Source organism: Dermacentor variabilis, chromosome 7 (assembly GCF_050947875.1).
Source record: "Dermacentor variabilis isolate Ectoservices chromosome 7, ASM5094787v1, whole genome shotgun sequence".
NCBI classification, from domain to species: Eukaryota; Metazoa; Arthropoda; class Arachnida; order Ixodida; family Ixodidae; genus Dermacentor; species Dermacentor variabilis.
This window is the reverse complement of record NC_134574.1, coordinates 104,287,687-104,305,939: the sequence shown is the minus strand read 5'-3', so window position 1 is coordinate 104,305,939 and position 18,253 is coordinate 104,287,687. Positions and strand designations below refer to the sequence as shown.

Below are 18,253 nucleotides of genomic sequence, written 5' to 3'. Positions count from 1 at the left end.
TCAGTCATCTGGAGCCCTCATCAGAAAGAAATGACTACAAAGTTAGAAAAAGTTCAACGTCGTGCCGCGCGCTTCATATGCTCAAAGTACCGCCGTTTAGAATCCGTTACACTGATGTTGCAGTCTTGTGAACTGGAAACACTAGAAGTACGAAGGCTAAAAAATCGTCTGAAAGTGTTTTACAGAATACTACATGGACATTTAAAAATCAACAAAGATGAGTATGTGCATCTTCCAGGAAAACGAAGCAGTCGTGTTAACCATCAATATGTTTTACGTCCATACTTTGCTCATAGTGATGTGTTCCGCTTTTCTTTTTTCCCTGCCGTGATTGAACTATGGAACGCAATACCAAGCTTTGTGGCAGAAGCCAGTGATGTTTGTGAATTTGAAAAATTGTTAAACATGTATTTTTGTGATTCCGCTTGATGCACCTCTATATATGGTCTGCCTGTATTTAAACCCTCCCTGTAAGAACCCTCAGCAGAGGGTTGACAGTATGAAGAAATAAAATAAAATAAAAAAAAATAAAAATAAATGGAAAGCTTTAGTTAATTGGGATTGGCATGACGGTTGGTGGTCTGCGCCATGTTTTGGAGAATCGCATGGCTTGCATGCACGTCGCAGTGGTACAAAATATTGTAGAGATTGTTAAGTCAATTTCGCGTTCTCAGCTAAGGTTGAGATTAATAGTATTTGGGAAGCAGTAGACGCTTAAAAGCGTTTAGAACATCTCACATCTTACGCTAAACATCTTACAGGTGCTTTGTCCAATTTCACTTTTTCAAGATCTTGTGCCCGTGGCGTCAAAGGGACCAATATTTCGACACTAATCGGCAAGATATCCATTACGTAATTAGCGAGAGTGAGATAATATCACACAATAGAAACAGTGCTGCTATCATGGTGTTATTGCCTAACCAACCCAAACGTTTCGCGGCCTCAAGAAGGATTGCATCGACTTATTACGATTTATTACTGTCGACTGTTACTGTATGTCGCACTCTTGCTCTTTAGACGCCAAGCTTAGGGCGGATTCCGGAGCCTGGCCTAAAAGGCCCAACAGGTCTGTAGCCATTCCCTGAAATAAGAAAAATGCAGGGGAATATCGCATATTCTATATTTATTTATTTTATACTTTTGGGGGCCAACACCTTGCACAAGCAAGCTGGGGTACCCTGAGTGTCCTAAAACGTACCACAGACAGAAAACAGATGAATTTATTTATAGAGTAAACATATTTACCACCCAAAACGATAGCAACACAAGCAAATGACGCTACAACAAAATGTAAAATGATGCAGAAAGTTGTTTTCAATTGCAGATTAACTCGAACCTAACTAAAATATCAAACCAATAAATGTACGCAGGCTGTTCCGTTTCTTATATGGTCAGCGGAAAAAAGGATATAAGCTTACATCTGTCAGTAGTAGAAAATGTTATAGAGATACTTCTTCAACAAGAAAGAACTTACATCGTCGATGTTTATTTAAGTCGGTTAGTTTTATTTATTCTCGTAAAGACGGAGGCACTGAATTTTTCATGTATCTACAAGCAATGGCTGGCTCATGGTTGAGTTCATCAACTCGGATTTACGACTGTAATGATTTAAAAGAACACTAGCACAACAGTTCTGGTAACTTGTTAATTAATATATGTCACCAATAATCATAGCATGCATTACATCAATATGAAGCATAGTCAAACTCAGATCGAATGAGAGTGTTTTACATGCCAACAGTTTTAGGGAAGGTGGCACCTGAGCGTAATTAAATAATACTGATAGTCAGCATTCTATAAACATGACACATACTTAACTTCAGACCCGATCAGTGTATGTTATGTATTAGTTTTCGGGCCCATATTTCGTCAGATTTCGCCATTATGTCACGTAATGTTTTTTTTCAGCAGTTGATAGCGTGGAAGTTGCACAATTAGGGATAGTGACATTAGAGCAGTAATGTGGATACAGATATCCATATATTGTGAACTCTTGTAAGCTTCCACCCAAACTTATAAATCACCCTGTTGCCACAAACGCCGTGTCAATTACCCCTTCATACTTTGCACAAGTTTATGGTTAACAGCACCAGGCGAAATTCAGTCTATTAGATAATTTGTGAAGGTCATTCTTCAAAACTCAGCTCCTAGAAGTGCGGAAGATACTTCAAAACTAAGCAGACCTCTGCAATATTTCCGATGCATGAATAACGGATGTTGGTAAATAAAATGCTGTTAATGAGAAGAAACAAAGAGAAACAAAAACACGAGGACACCTAAACACCTATAAATTAAGAATGGGATAGAATTAATGTTCAACTGAACGCCGCTTAGCAGTCCTTAGAGTTTTGCGCTGCGAGTAAAGTTTTCGTGATTTGCTGCGGGGTATATTACCGAGGTTTGCGATAAAATTAGGGCAGTTTCTTTATTGCGATAGCAATTATATGGCCACTGCAAGCGAACGTTTGCCGTCGACGTCAGCTTACTCGCCATCGCCGTGATTTCCACATATAGTCCAAGAGCGATAATACCAGCTTCGTCGCGCTTCATATGCTGCAAGTGCGCGTGAAAGCAGGCTAGGGAAACCGACCATCGCGGCTCAGTATTGCGCGCGTGAAAGCAGAAAGAGGAGAGCAAGCGCGCCGTGTTCTGTCGCGTGGAAGAACGCGGGGGGATGGGATGGAGTGAGGTGGATCGGCGTTGTGCTCGGGCAGCAACTGCGCATTTCGCTACCGGACGCGTAGGGAACTGAGCGGCTCAATCTCGCACACCGTATATGAAGGAAAGTGGCGAGACAGCCGATCCGCAGCCAGCCGAAGGAAAGTGAGGAGGCAGCCGCGCGGTGCGCGGCTTTATGGGCGCGGCTTTGGCTCCGCCGAGAAGCGCATATTTTGCGCGGCAGCGCGGGGAAGCGCGTGCCGTATCTTGAAAGGGATCTACAGATGGCTTATACTTTATGCGCGGCGTGTTCTCGCCGCTCTTGAGTAGAAGCGATAGACCGCAAGAACGTCACTTCGCTCGCTGCTGCAGCCGCACTTGCTCACACCAGCATTTTCAAAGTGAGAGTCCGCTCTTATCGAGTGTTATGTGTTCATCTTTGCTTGTGTGCGCTGACACCATGTTTGTTAATTCACTTAGCAACGGAATGTTTGCAAGTATATATATATATATATATATATATATATATATATATATATATATATATATATATATATATATATATATATATATATATATATATATGCGGCCGATACATCTACTATGCTTACATCGTACAGCTGTCCACTAATTTGCTATCTCAACGGATGCTTTGGCTTTTGAGCGAAACTGCGACATTTTTGCACAGTTTCTACGTTAGCACTTTGGCTGTAGACGGGGCTCGTTTGGCCGAGACTGCTCAGAAATAAAGGACGCCGCTTGCCACCGACGTCCTGAGCGACGAGAGACGCAAGAAGCAGCCGAGGCCGCCAAGGCAAGCAGGCTCGTGCCACAGAGAATCCCGCAGGGGGTGAGAGATTGAGATAAAGATGCGGGCCGTGCTCCCGGCTCCGACGGCGGCACCCGCTAGCGCACCTCGTGGCAAATTTACAGTCGAACCGCACCGCACGCACGCGGTCACGAGCTGCGCGCCTTTCATGGCTGTGCTGACGTCATGAAAAGCGTTGGTGAACCGCACCTCTTCCCTCTCATTGGCTGATCTAAGAGGACTGACGTGTAACGTCTTCACGGCAGGCAAACATGGCGCTTGTTCGAAGTAAAGCGCAGCGTGAGGCCTAGGGCCCTAGGCTACAGCGGTTATTTTTTCTTATGTGGCTTTTGGGATCATTACAACACTTAGCCAGTGCCCGCAAGGATAGTCGTTGAACGCAGCAAACCTTTATCCCTTTGCTGACTTCTCCAGTGCGTGCGATCGCCAACGGATACGTACGGAATGCAAAAAGCGTGTTGTATTTTCGCGAGTGTCAGAAGCACTTAAGCTGCCTACTTCCTGTGTTCTTGTGCCGTTTTCGTGTGCGCATTACAAAAGCGAAGGCCCTCCCTTACACGTGAATTGTAAGTGTGAAACATGCCAATTTACTGCGGAAACTAAAAGTGGGCGGTGGCCACAGCCAGCCTATGCGATTTGGGTGCATTTTCTGCATTCGGCTCATAGCAGGAAGCAGTGTGCACGTATCTTTGCATAGTGGAAGGGCAGTCTCAGGAATGATATTACTATCAGTAGCAGTAAGTTTCCTTGCCCGGTTGTCGCTGTCATTCGTCATGTGCTACTTCGTGTGAGCTGTTCCACCTGCTGCAACGCGTCGCGGGGGTTGTGAATACCCACAGACCGTGTCACGTTCGAACGCTTGGGTTCTTGTATATGCGAAGCATTTTAAGAAAATACAAATTTACAATATGTGCCATGTGTCGCCGCGGTGCTAGGTTTAAAAGTGTTCGTTTTAGCAGTGTTCGCATGCTCCGAAGTGAACCATGCGTAAGTGCTGCCGATAGCTTTCTCAACAGATAAGCTGTATGAAATCGGCCTTTTCTCCAGGCAAACGTCTGGTTTGCATCGAAAGTTTTCTTTGTATTTTACACACATGTTTCGGTGAAGCGAACTAAGGGAACACGTTAGTTGCATGTGTCGTGAAATGTGGACGTGCCTGACAGCAGTGGTGTCATCAGCGCAAATTTTGGGCAGCGTTCATTTTTGTCCCGTGGACATTCTTGCGAATAACAGTAATCTTTAGGTGAATTTCTAGATCACGCAAAGCAAAAAGCTTTATATTCGGGTGATAAAAGAAGCTCGCATAATAATGACCTAAACAGCTTGACTCATGCCGACGCCCAAGCGCACAAACTGTTTGTACAGAGACCAGTGGAATGGCAGCTGAGCATAATATAGATGACAACTGTCAGCTTCTTTTTCATTCCTGCAAATGCACGTGCATGCAAAAAGAAACACATTAGTCTCTGACTAGGAAGTTAAAGCAAAAACATTAAAGACAGTGAATGTTTTTCTGGCAAAATTATGAAATATTTCCAGCAATCCAAACTCATTTTCTAGCTGTGGTCACCCTAATTATTCAAGCAGAGTCACCCAAAGAAAACTTTCCTAGAAATTTGTATATCTGCTTTAGTTTGTGTTGTGGTTCCTAGCGTCTATTTCTTTTGTTGGCCTTCAGTTGTAAGCAACAAAATTCGTTACTAGTTCCAGGGTAAGCTCCCTGTGAAGTGATTCAGGTATTATCTTCCTGTAAAATATTCTGCTGGTGCTGTTCCAACTAGCTGTCACCTCCCATTTGCCGGTCTATTGTGATAGATAATTCATGTGGGTGTCCCGTTTATCGTAATTTTGCACATTCCGAGGCTCAACTGTTAACGCTGCCATTTGCAGCTGCGCCTTCGGACGCAAAAGAGACACGTCTGCGCCTCTTTTCATTTCTTGTCAGGTTTTCGGCCGTGGTGCTTTGCAACTTAGAATAGAGCTGCGGTCGGATTATGAGCTGCAGTAAGCATGTTTGTTGCAGAAATACTTGCAAATGCGCCGGCATTGGTGACATGACCAGAGTCAGCCAGTGATGATGAACTACTGGTCAAATTTCTTTAACTTAACTGCGCGCTGCTGTCACAGTGTCCACTCACAATGTATTAATCACGTTGTTTTGGGCAGTGTCCTAAATTTTCTTTTCATATGAGCTTCCTGCACATGTGGACGAAATGCCGCAGTGCCATAAGATTTCTGTGTTATACGAGCGAGTGATGAATGTCACCACATCATCGCAGTGCTTGTGCTCGGAGGATACGTACAGACGCGTGCAATTTGACTTGCAACACCCTTGGTAGTGGTCTAAGAAGCTCCAGGGCGGCGCGGCGGCTCTGACATGCGAAATAGAGGTTTAATAAATACCACTAATTGAAGCTGCGCTTAGGTCTAGAACTTAGCCTGCGTCTGCTCAGGCGTACAGTCTTGGAGCCTCTATGACGAATGGCACCGGTATTGCAGGTCATATTGCAGGTGACTGTACATGGTTAGTATGTTTGTCTGCGTTGGGTTTGTCCGTTGAACAATACCGTTAGTCTGTGGGCGATACTACGTTTAGTGTCGGAATCGTGCACGGCAAAGACGTAGTAACTCTCCTACAGTACCGGCAATGAACTGGCGACCATTGTCACTTGTGGTCACGGCAGATAGGCCATGGTATAGGGACGCGAAACGCAAGCAGATAGCTGTTACACATCATACGTTAGATTAGAGTGCTGCTGTGGTTTCTGTATAGCTAGCAAAATGGTCAACCCTGACGAGGGCCCGTCGGTTACTGTTCGATGACCCTGGAAAGAGGACCAGGCGTTCGATACCAACTTTTTCGAAGGGTGGATGCGGAGCAATCAGTCGGTGGAGTCAGTGGAGGTATCAGTCGGTGGAGGTACTCTTGTAACATTAGCATTGATGGCAGCTGATCACGTATACTTTTTATTGTGTGGCGCATCTGAGGCAAGTGAAAGCGCCCTTGGACACACTGCAGTGTGCGGGCGAACCTCAGGTGACCCGATGTCATATGTATGTAGACGCCCAAAGTAATCCTGTATGGAATGCAGCACGTCACTGGAAAAACTTTCCGGCAAAACAAGGAAGAAGAACAAGGAGGACCGCACTCACCCAGTAATTTGTTTTAGTAAGCAGGCTGTCACTTTTAGAAAGCCGACTACTTCCTTTAGAAGCGCGGGCCGCGATAAAAATTTTCCATGGTTAATTCGTTCCGCTGTTCGCGTTGTAAAGTGGTAAAACCAGGGCATTCCAGACCAATGTCAGCCAGACCTTCGTCAAAGGTGTTTTTATTGGAGTGTGCTGTCGCCACTGCTAGGCGACAAAGGCAATTGGCGTCAGCTTGACTGCGACCACTCCGGTAGGTTACCAAAAAGTCATATTCTCGAAGTCGTAAAACCCATCGTGCCAGATGGTCAGACTTACAGGCCAGCATAAGAAATGGTCGTATGTAATTTCAATCAGCGACCTTAAGTACATCAAAATTTCTGAATAGCGAGAACAGCCGCGAGATAGTCTTGCTACGTGACAGCTTAATTTCACACAGAATAGCTGAGGCAAGGACTGCCGTTGTACGAGTGCTGCTCCGACGCCTATCCTGCTGGCGTCAGTATGAATATTAGAGCAAGAGCGGTCGAAGTAACGCAAGATAAGTCGCAGAAATGGACACATGTGATAGCTAGCCAAATTTATAAATCAAGCAGGTAGCTCTTGAACTGCTACCGACTAACATCAGGGATAGTATTTTCCAACATCTTTTTCTCTCAGCGTTACAACATCATTGGTGGCAAGGTGGTGATGGCTCAATTGCGGTTATTGCAACTTCGCATGCCATTGAAATGTTTTTCGTCGACTGCATACATTTGGCGTGTAAATATAGTCACCTGCCTCTTTTTCCTCTGCACACAGAAGTATGTTCTCCAGCCTCATGCCTCCGTCCTCTATAAATGGGTAATTTGTCATACCGACCCGCCTCAGTGATATTGTCGTGGGCCCTGTCGACTGTGTCTGAGAACTAGGCTCATTCATACAATTTATCAGCTCGGTTTTTGGCGCGAATTGAGATCAAAAATGAGTTATTTTGCTCGATGTAATTCTGCACTACCACCATTAAAACCCAGCAATGACCCGAAACAAAGTAGGACAGATTCTCACGGTACTCAGCTATGACAGCTGTTCTGCCCGTTTGCGTTGGTTTTTGCAAAGTTCAGTTTATATGACAGCCACTTTATTGTTTAAGAAAAAGGCAGCATCACAAAGTGCCAGAAGTCTATCCGTCTTTCAGAAGATAAATATTCGCAACGCATAAAGTCTCCCGGGCAGTGAAGCACTGCACTCTTGCGCTTGCGTTTCTCAGCTCTTCAGAAAATGTGTTCGGTAAGATACCGCGAAGTTTTCATAAACAGGTTGCGCAAGGTAAAACATTGGCAGAGGTGCCACATCATAGCTCTCCCTTCATATTAAGGGTTTACATGTAAAATTCGGGATTTATTATGAACCAGTTTTAATGAGACTATAAAGGTGCACGAATAAAAGTACATAAAAAGCAAACGCTAAAACAGATACACAAGAATATATATGAAGTAGCGCGGCTTTAGCGTCGCTCATCTTTGGAGAATTCTTAACAGCTTAACAGCTTAACAGCTTGCGCAGTTCTTAACAGCTTGCGCAGTTGCCCATTTTACTAATGCACCTCTAGAGCATGTGATAGAGGCTTTGAACGTACGCACAATGTTTTCAAATCAGGAAAACCTTGCAGCTCAGGCTTCCACAAAACCACAATCTATAAAGGCAGGTCAGTCTTTTCTCTGCCGAAGTGCGACGCATACCATTATTATACATGGCATTAATACATATTATTGCATTAATATTCTGATTATTTAATAATATAATTTTATAAAGAATTATTGCAACTATATAACATTTAAATGTATAATAATATAATTATTAATAATATTAATTATATTAAATATAATACAACATACTATGCTTGGCACGTGGTAGTAATTTTTTGCTTTGTTTGAACTGTGCCTTCTCATCACTAAATCTCTAATAAAAACTTAACGTTAATATAGTCCATTGTCCTTACAACAATACAGTTAGCCTTTGTGCAATTAAAGGGTAGAATAGTAGCTCCGAAACTGGGAAAAACAAGTACCTGAGGACAAATATGTAGCTAATAGCACGAACAGGTCAACTTCAACCAGCACTGGTTTACGCTCATTAAACTCATCGCCCTCTTTGGCTTATCGAGAGCAGGAGAAATTATAGTTCACATAACTGTTAATTAGCATGCTTTACCATCTCTCACCGCTGTACCTTAGCTTTGCTGCTGGCTTGTCGGGAAACTGTGAACAATGATATGGACAGTGCTCCCTGCTTTTTGTTTACTTGTCACTATATCGCCCCAAGACGTACGACAGAGGCGCAGCAAAGTTCCGAACCTAATTCATATAATGTTGTTGAAGATCGCCGCTTCGAACCGAATTTACCCCAATAGCTCTGCAACTATCACAGCCACAAAAGCACTGCGCAGCTTATTTTACCTAGTCCCTCGCTTTTAGTACACCCTTTGTTTCTAAATAGTTTCTCACTGTTGACTGACCCACTAGGTTCTTGAGCCTTATTGTGTTTAATAAATGACATTGCCAGCTCAAGAAGTAATTCATTTCCAATTCACAGAATTTTTTACCGCTTCGCGTTCCAAAGGGCCGTGTTAAGTCCCTCTGCTAATCAAAACGATACATAAAGGCAGCAGCGCGCGCACTGATGGCAACTTGATGGCATGCGTCGTTGTAGCGTGTCTTACGTGGCGATATCCTACGGCTATCTATTCTATGATAACAACAGTTTCAGAGTCCTCTATGTCGAACATAAGCTTGTCATGTCGGGGCGACATTGGCCAAATTACGTGCAGCGAATCCCAGTACTTCATTAAGAACGAGCTAACATTATTTGTATTTTCAGCGCTAGCTAATCATTCTGTCAAAAAGTTTATGTAACGTTGTAAAAAAAGCTAGCTGTTTCATAGTGGGCGAAATCAAACGTCATAGAAGCTCGACTATTTTGGTACGGTAAGGAAAAGGGGCAAACATTCCGTTCTAGTGTCATCAGGGGCACTTACACGACGTGAGAATAGATTCTTGGGTTCAGACACAGCGCTAAGCAGTTACAGAGTTTCCTTGAGCGACTATTGATGTGCCCGTTCTCCACGTTGAATCATCTTTCTTTGTTAATCTACCTATCATTGTTTTTAAACATGAGCTAGGCATTTTCTAAGCTATGACCGATCAGGTTTGCGTTCACCTGTTTTACAGGTATATTTACGCGTAGGTGAATTTGTTTTATTAACATAATTTGCTGGATTTTGACTCAAGGCATCCTGTTCGAAAGGAATATTCCAGGCAAGAAGGAACTTGAGCTCTTACCGCATTTTTTCCTGCAATCTTCCAAGGTTGCGAAACCCCTTCTGTAGCAGCCTGTGTACATCTTGCAGCCCTGTTGCTCGGTCCAGTAAAACTTTGTAAAAGAAGCCCTGCAGCGTTCTTGATAAGGTTTGTCATTGCATTGGGGACTGTGGCCTGTTTTCTTTTCTGGGTTGCCCATTACAAAAAGAAAGAAAGTTTAAATTTAGCATTTAAAGGTCTTCTGAGTCACCCGTCAGGATTGGGGGGAAAACACATTCAGCGGATAGCATACGTTAATGTGTCAAATTTTCCAGTGGTGCGCGGCACGTAGAGTTCACAATGGTGCGCGAAGTTCCTTTTTTTTTTCAAACAACTTCTTTTCAGACAAAGGACTTCTTTTCACCGGTTTCGATTGAAGCTTTATACCGGCGACTACCACATGTAATCATATAGAAATTTATATTGCTGTATGATGACATATGTTCTTTCGGCGTGAAGCACATCAATAGTTAACAAGGAGGCAACAGAAGTTGTCAGGGCCAGCAAAGGACGCGCCACCAGGTGATAAAACATTAGACTGCCCACGGTATCGGCTTTGAAAACGGCCTATAGTAACCACGACCGGAAGTATATACGTTCGCTACGAACAGTGTCCGCCAGTTTTCACTGAAAAAATAAACGCAGCATTGAAACCAAGTGACAATGCCATAGATGGGGCGCCACAACCGGCATCATTGTGTTCCGAGGACCTTGCGAAGGAAGGATAAATATTCTGCTTGGAGTACGCATGCATGCACTAGGCATTCTAGAAAAAAAATATTTAAATTATACTCACAGGTAGGCTCACGCTCGTGCCAAGGAACTCATTAGGTTTCAAAGAAAGGCTGTTCAGGACTCCTTTTAACATTCCGAATCTCTGCTCGTTTACAAAGTAGAGCATGTGCCTCAGATTTCAATGGTGCGCATGAACGGACAATAACGCTTGAGTACTACGACTACCAATAAAACTGCATGCTTAGTTCAATTTCAGTGTTGTAGCATTGGTGCAAAGACTGAATGTATGCTTCCCACGCAGTGTCTAGCAGCGTGGCACATCTCTTTCAACATTTGTGAGTAATGTCCTGCAGTCAGTCTCAGATAAACACAGGGAATGTAGTAAAAGCATAAAGATGAGGAGTAATCTTCTGTAATATCCCTATTTTCTCACCAACCACGGCAAAAGCAAATGTTGACCTACTGTACAATGCATGGGCATTGCCGCACTGGAAGCGGTATGTAGATCCAAAACGGAAAGAAACAACATTTACAATGTCCCTAATATATAAAAAAATAATTCATGGTTCAGATGGTTCAATGATAATGTAATGTAATGACGATGTAATACATGGTTCAATGAGCATTCGAGCGTTATCATACGTTCTTGCGTAAGTTCTATAATGTACATCACTACTTGCATCGCACAAGCAGTCAGCTTAAAGAAAGCTCCGCGACAAGATAGACAAAAGATAGAATCAGCTACAACTATCGAGATGGTTCTGATACATGCAAGCACATCTTGCGTGGAGCGATAACACTTAACGATCGTTAGTCGGGGAAACACGGTCATCAAACAATATGAACAAGTACGCCTCTCATTATGATTACGTGGCACGCCTCAGTTTGGTGGGACAAGAAAAGAGACGGACGAAAAACCGTCGGTATTGCCAGGGTCCTTGTATGTATGTAGCCAAGTATTAGTCAGCACCCAATGATATGATAGATAGTTTTAGTTTGGAGTTTACGGTGAATTTCGTTTAGAGTAGCGTATGCGTCGCGATGTGGTATACTGACTGCTTCTCAGCATGAAGCTAGTGTGACTCTGCACCTTATCCTTTCAGCAATGGTAGGCAAAATGCTACTGTAACTCGGCAGCGGAGCGGAACAGTGCGTCCGCCTGGTTTCCTCCATTCTTGCATTCAAAAGCACCCCACGTCATTCGTATCTCTTAACACCTTCTGACAATATGCTCGCTGGCCGCGTATGTGCCGTCGACACTGTCTCAAGGAGAAGACGATGACGTCAGCGCGCCTCAAGTGCAAGTACGGAATGCTATCGCAATAGTGCTGCCGCAAGAAAAAGAAAAGCAATTCAGGCCCGTCCCTGCTATTCATAGACGAATCGCATTAAATCGCAAATGTCTATTATATACACGCAATAGGGGCGCTTAATCGCTCCGAGGCTTGAAAAACATTTATTGAAATATCTAGAATCATTTCCTATACGCTTTCACAAAACGATTACGTTTACCAAACATTGAAATAACACTGCGAATGTTTGCGTCCAAGCTTAACTGGAAGCGAGAATCGCTCATTATTTGACTGAAACGCAGAACTTATAGCAGAGCAAATCTGAACCCCAAACTTACTTCAAAGATCGAATCTTCCTGGTATTCAACGTTTTCTCTGTTGGTCTCAGCTATTCTGCACATCAAACTGAAGTGGTACCGAAATGATTAGATTTTATCCTTTCCTCACTTGTCCCGTAGTGGATGGCTGATGTTTCAGCTGACACTGCCTTTCGGGTTCTTGTATGAAACGCTTTCTTTTATTTCTACATATTAGAGCACGCATACAATAGAGTGCTCATATAGGTTGAGGCACAATAACAAACTTGCAATATATAGTGTGCAGGTTATTCTTTCTAGAATTTGCCTGTTCTGCACGGTAGTGCGATTTCGCCACTTATTCCGTATTTTTAAGAAGTACAAAGGGCAATGCTTACTTACGGAAGTGTCAATGTTTAAAAAGGTTCATCACCAGCCACTTTTGGTTTATTTCCCACCAGGGAACTACAGGATCATGCGGTCAATTATTGAAGTATTTTTAATTTACGAAGAGCCCGGCGTCCAACACTACTTTCAGGATACCTCTCGTCTAATTTCGCGTAAAGTTATTTGAGATTCTAAGTAATTTTGCATAAACTGCTCAAGAAAAATTTGTTTATTTAAAGCCTACAATGCGGCATGTATTTCGTGGAACCTTCTCGTTTTTTTTAATTTACTGTCGATTCTCAGCGTTACTGCCAAACGAACATTCATATGGCAGCTAACTGCTCCAATCTTGCTCTTGAAACTCTTTGTCTGATATCGTTAGTTGACATTTCATGATTGTAGTAACGTACGAGAGAAATACAACTTACCGCATTTTCTCTTGCAGGCAGCTTCAGAGGGGAATCCATAAATGACCGTACTGCAATTGCTATATTTGTAGGGCTTACACCAACCTGATATCATGCTTAAATACCAGCGCTCCTCTATTCCAATACAATTCTTGCTATCAGCCTTCAAATTATTGGGCTCAACACAATCTTTAGGCAATCGACCGATTTTTGCTGCAAAGCATGTACCTGAAACGCACAAGATCGGAAAGTGTTAAATATTTTGAGACGTTCCTGGTGTATACTGTTGTTACTTTATTTCACGTTGTTACAGCTAGCTTACGCAGCGCTGACAGAACCAGAACATTTATCACACGTGTGCAGTTAAGGGTTCGTTGTGTGTATATATATGTATGTATATATATGTATGTATATATATGTATGTATATATATATATATATATATATATATATATATATATATATATATATATATGTGTGTGTGTGTGTGTGTGTGTGTGTGTGTGTGTGTGTGTGTGTGTGCTTTAGGTACCTTGCAAAAGGTTGACATTTATATAGGGGGTTAATGAATAACATGATTAAAATCCTATGCTGGCAACCTCAATGGTACATGCACGCTTTTGTTATGTGCTTTTGCAGACGCAGTTTTTGTCATCTCCATAATCAAACAAATTTCTTTTACTGAGCTTCTTCAATAACGCCATTAGTGTCCACCTGATTGTGAACTTTAAGACGAATGTATTCGGCAAAGTTATCTTGTTGGACATTTGTAAACCATTCATACATGGTGCTATTCAGCACAAATCTAAATTAATTATTCAGAATCAGGAGTCCCCACACAACTATGCCCGCCTAAATGACGCAGCTGATAACGTTTGCGATTGTATAAAAACCGAGAGCAACGCTCGGGATCTCGGCCATGAAAAGCAGGGCTGGCTTCCTTTTCCTCCCCTCAACGGCTGCGCCTTGTGGGAGCTTCTCCGCAACATCGAGGCTTCCTCCTTTGAGTACAATATCAGAGCAGTTCGGGAGCATTAAGTGAAATGATGAATATTGTTTCGTCATCAATCTCTTGAGAGTACGCATGTATTTGTGGCTCACTGACGTTACTCTGGACTTGAATCCTTGTGTCATCGCATCCGAGAAAGGGGGTATGTGCATTTGCGTGGAACTTTGACGTCACTGATTAGTCCGCCTGTATAACTATATAAAACGACCGCGCAAGTGTCTCGTTAATATCTTGTTTTATTGCAAGATGTAATTATTGTGTGTTGCGGCAAATGCACTACAGCAATGCTGGAGCTATAACAGTGACCGCGAGGATGGACTAATCGTAGCTAGTACGGTGGAGGCTGTGGTTTCGGCTTCACCAACTTTTGGAACAGCAGGCCCCGACATGTTTTTCTCCAGCCGATTCGCGCCCTTGACAGTGTAGGCAGACGAGGACTTCCAGTGCAATGTGGAACGCGTTTGATACTACGTCCATGCCACGCAGGTTGGCGAAAACTTTATGGTATCCACTTTAACCACAATTAAAACAGGCCAACTACATGCTGCAAAAATTGTTGGCCTCAACAAAGCCCGAAGCGAAAAAGTACGGCAAGCTTATACCCGCGGTGAAAGAGCACTATTCACCGAATCCCATGGTGATCGCATGCAGAAATCTTGTGGTTCAACCGTCGGCCTCAGCAAGAAAGCGAACAGGTTGCAGCGTTTGCATTAGAGCTGAAAAGAATGTTCGCATCATGTGAGTTCGGGCATTTCCTGATGCTTTGAGGGATCTTTTCAGTGCCAGACTAATACATGAGATGGCACAATGCGAGCTTCTCAAAATCAGTACCAAGATCTTCTGAACTATGTCCTTGCCAAAGTTGGCATGTTCACTCCCAACAATGAAGATTTATAGTAAGCAACTCAATGAGTTCAACCTTGTCCAGCAATCCCAACAAACAAACCAATGGCTACCACATGGATAAGGGCAGTGAGAAAAAACGTGGGGTGACAAGCTCAGTCAACAGACTGTTTTCAGACTCAGTCAACAGACCGGGCAAATGCGTTATATTTGCCTTATCTTTACGTATTTCATATTTGTGCCATAAAATTCTAACTGACCCATTATTTTGTCGGCCCGTGTCATTACATGTTCACTGTGCTTGATCACAGACATTTCGTGATTGCGAAATCGAAATTACAGTGAAAAAATATGGGCTAAGTTCTCGTAACTTAGAGACGTCCCGAAAAAAGCTAAAAATCAGGTCACCTAAATTTTGGAACGAATACAACGCTCTCCCATTATTGTACTTAATCAACAAAAGTATGTTTTATTTGTTCTCTTCACTAGACCACACTTTGAAGAAGTTTTTGCTCGGCGCGTTTTAATATTCACAGTTGTAAAATTGTTTGAGTGACACTATCTATTTGAATATGGAATTTGTTGTAGCTGCTTCATACTATTTACCTCTTCTCTTCTAAGACAGTACGAGCATCCAACAGAAAGACATTCAGGCACAAAATGCTTCCGCCGAAAATGGCAGACTACAAGCACGCCACGGTCTGACACCAGATCGGGAAACGCACCCGCACATTGTCTTGCGATTCAGCTCACACTGTCGTCAACTCGCTTTCAAAGCTTCCTTCGCAGACATAATGACGGCTTTTAATGGCTACTATGGCTAGACTATCAACCACACGTGCACAATGACTGGGCTGACTACGTGAACCCGAGACACGAGTCCTGACGCTATTCCGTATCATCTGCCTCTAACTGTCCTTCGGGTCGTACCTGCACCTGAGCCCGCCAAGAAGCCTGAATCAGCGGCGACCGGTTAAACGTGCACCCCGACTTTCGCTCTTCTGCCGCCCCGGCTGCTTTCCCGTGCAGGTCGTCTAGGGTGTCTTCAGCACCACTAGTTTCCACGGGTCTCTTCCTCGGCACGGGCCAGCGAGCGGACAGTGTTTCTCGAGGGCTCGACTCCAATTGTTGAGATATGTCACACGGAGCGAGCAGACGTCTACGACGTCACACGGCCTCAGCGCCAAACGCAAGAGGCGCCTTGCACGGCAACTGGCTTCGCTGGCTTAGTCAACTTTAGGCTACGTCATCAAGCGGACGCGCCATTGCAATCTCACCAAGGGCATCACAACATTGCCCTCTGATCTCTGCCGCTTTCTAACCAATTGGCGGGAGGGGCGTCTGCCTGTTTCGCACACTTCTTGCAACGATGCCTTGCGCCACCCGTCCGCAGTGCTGCTTTCAGCATCAACCACCAGAAACTTTGTTCGACCCCTTCGCTTCCAGATGGACTTCATGTGGAATGCGTAAATGAACAGACAGAACTGCCGGCCCCGTGCAAAATCTTTAATCTTGCTATTGCGCTCGTTTTCTATATAGGTTTCGATCGTACTTTGCCTTGGGGAGGAGTGGGGGAGGTGGCGAGCCTCTGAGGCAGTGTGACAGCCAAACACCGCAGCGCCAAGGGAAGATAGCACAGCTTGTGCATTTGGGATGCGGGTAGGCACACAATTGCTCGCCCTATACGACCACTCCCTAAAACATAGCTACTATTGCTGGCAGGTTTCAACAAAGTGTTGCAGCCCCTTCGGTCTTAAGATCCTAAAAAAAATCGAACACTCCAGCAAAACTAATGGGCAACCAACTAGTCCTATATACGAAGTAATAATAAAATTAACACGTAAAACCAAAAAAAAAGTTAAAAAGAACGTTCGGATCGTCCCAACACTGCCGTACCTAAAACCCACAATTTAGCTGTGAAACCCACCACTAAAACAGCCGTCTTGTTGTTTAAATTCCACGTATATAAATGGGTGCTTTACCCAACCAGCATGCTCCCCTTTGTACCATTTTTGTACACTTCTCGGAATATCAATCATATATTTATCAATGTATGTACAAAATGTAGAAAATGTACAAAATGACATTTTGAATGATTGTAAATAACCGTCTTTTTTCATGATTTAAGCCTCGAGTCAGTAGTCTCAAATGAATCTGAACATAATAAATTCCGTTCTTGCTAACTCTATATAGTACCGATGTACTTACTCTCCAAAGACTCCGCATATATTACAAATAACTGCAAGTTTGACAATACTATGTCCAATTTCTTTTTATTTCATTCTAATAAGCATCTTTGTCATCAGAAAATGAGCGAGCATTGCTTGTGCATCGCTTAAGCCGCATTATGCTGCGATCGCGATGCGTATTTATTTTCTGTTGCTTTTTTTTTCGTTTTTGTGTGCGTGTGTGTGCATTTTTTTCTTCTGGCTATTTCTATATGCCTGTGTACGTTGACGATCGTATATATTTTCGCACCTTGCATCACATCTACAAAGGCAACTACAAATATTACCTCAACTTAAATTTCGCAAACAGCGGACAACAACCACAAAAACAACAGCCCACGTCGCTTATGATGGTAGTACATCTACGCGTACAAGAACTTGCAATATTTATGAGGCTTAACTTTTCGAGCTCCAGGATATTTTTGATCATGAACATAAATACAACTATTAGAGCACTTACCCCATAACATTGCAACAGAAATCACCAGTAAAAGGCGCATTCTTCCAGGGGCGCACCGCAAAATCTTTTGTGCTTTGACACTCGAAATGTACAACCTCGCTTATAAAGAAAACTATATAAATAATCTAAGAACTACACGCTCCTCGCACGTAGAGGTATCAGAGCTACCAAAAATATCCGTTAGGAAACAAGCATTAGATATTTCAGTTTAATATTAAAGCTGGACCCCAAGTAGCGGACCCGGCGTCTGTGACATTATCTTGACCGTACAATACTGGGTTAAAAAAACATCGCCGACGTTGTTCAGCTGTAAGGCTAGGTAAGACATTGTTCTTAAAAATAAGAAGTGCACACGCGTTTGTTCTGGCAGCTCTTGCGAGAAAGGATGGATCCATTGTTTAATGACGTCATGAAGTACCTACTTTTTGAAAACCCAACTGATTCCAAAAAAAAGTATTTGAGTAAGTTATTTTGGATGCTCTGATCATTCACAAGCAACTATGTTCTTCAAATGGAATGCCAGTACTGCTAGTAAATTTTTTTTCAAACTCTTAGGCTAGAAGTGAAGTGGATTATATTGTGGTCCAATCGTTTTCTGCAGTTATCTACTGCTTGCTGCATTTAT

General features: G+C 43.1%; 1 protein-coding gene across 1 annotated transcript; it reads right to left on the bottom strand.

Moving 5' to 3' along the window:
* Positions 1–957: 957 nt before the first annotated feature.
* LOC142586995 (actinia tenebrosa protease inhibitors-like) lies at positions 958–17,883 on the bottom strand. Its single transcript, XM_075697861.1, has 4 exons — positions 17,629–17,883; positions 13,111–13,317; positions 9,955–10,119; positions 958–1,081 (listed from the first exon to the last, which is right to left on the bottom strand). The coding sequence occupies exons 1-4, from the start codon at positions 17,666–17,668 to the stop codon at positions 1,014–1,016; spliced, it is 480 nt and encodes a 159-aa protein (XP_075553976.1). The 5' UTR covers positions 17,669–17,883; the 3' UTR covers positions 958–1,013.
* Positions 17,884–18,253: the final 370 nt, after the last annotated feature.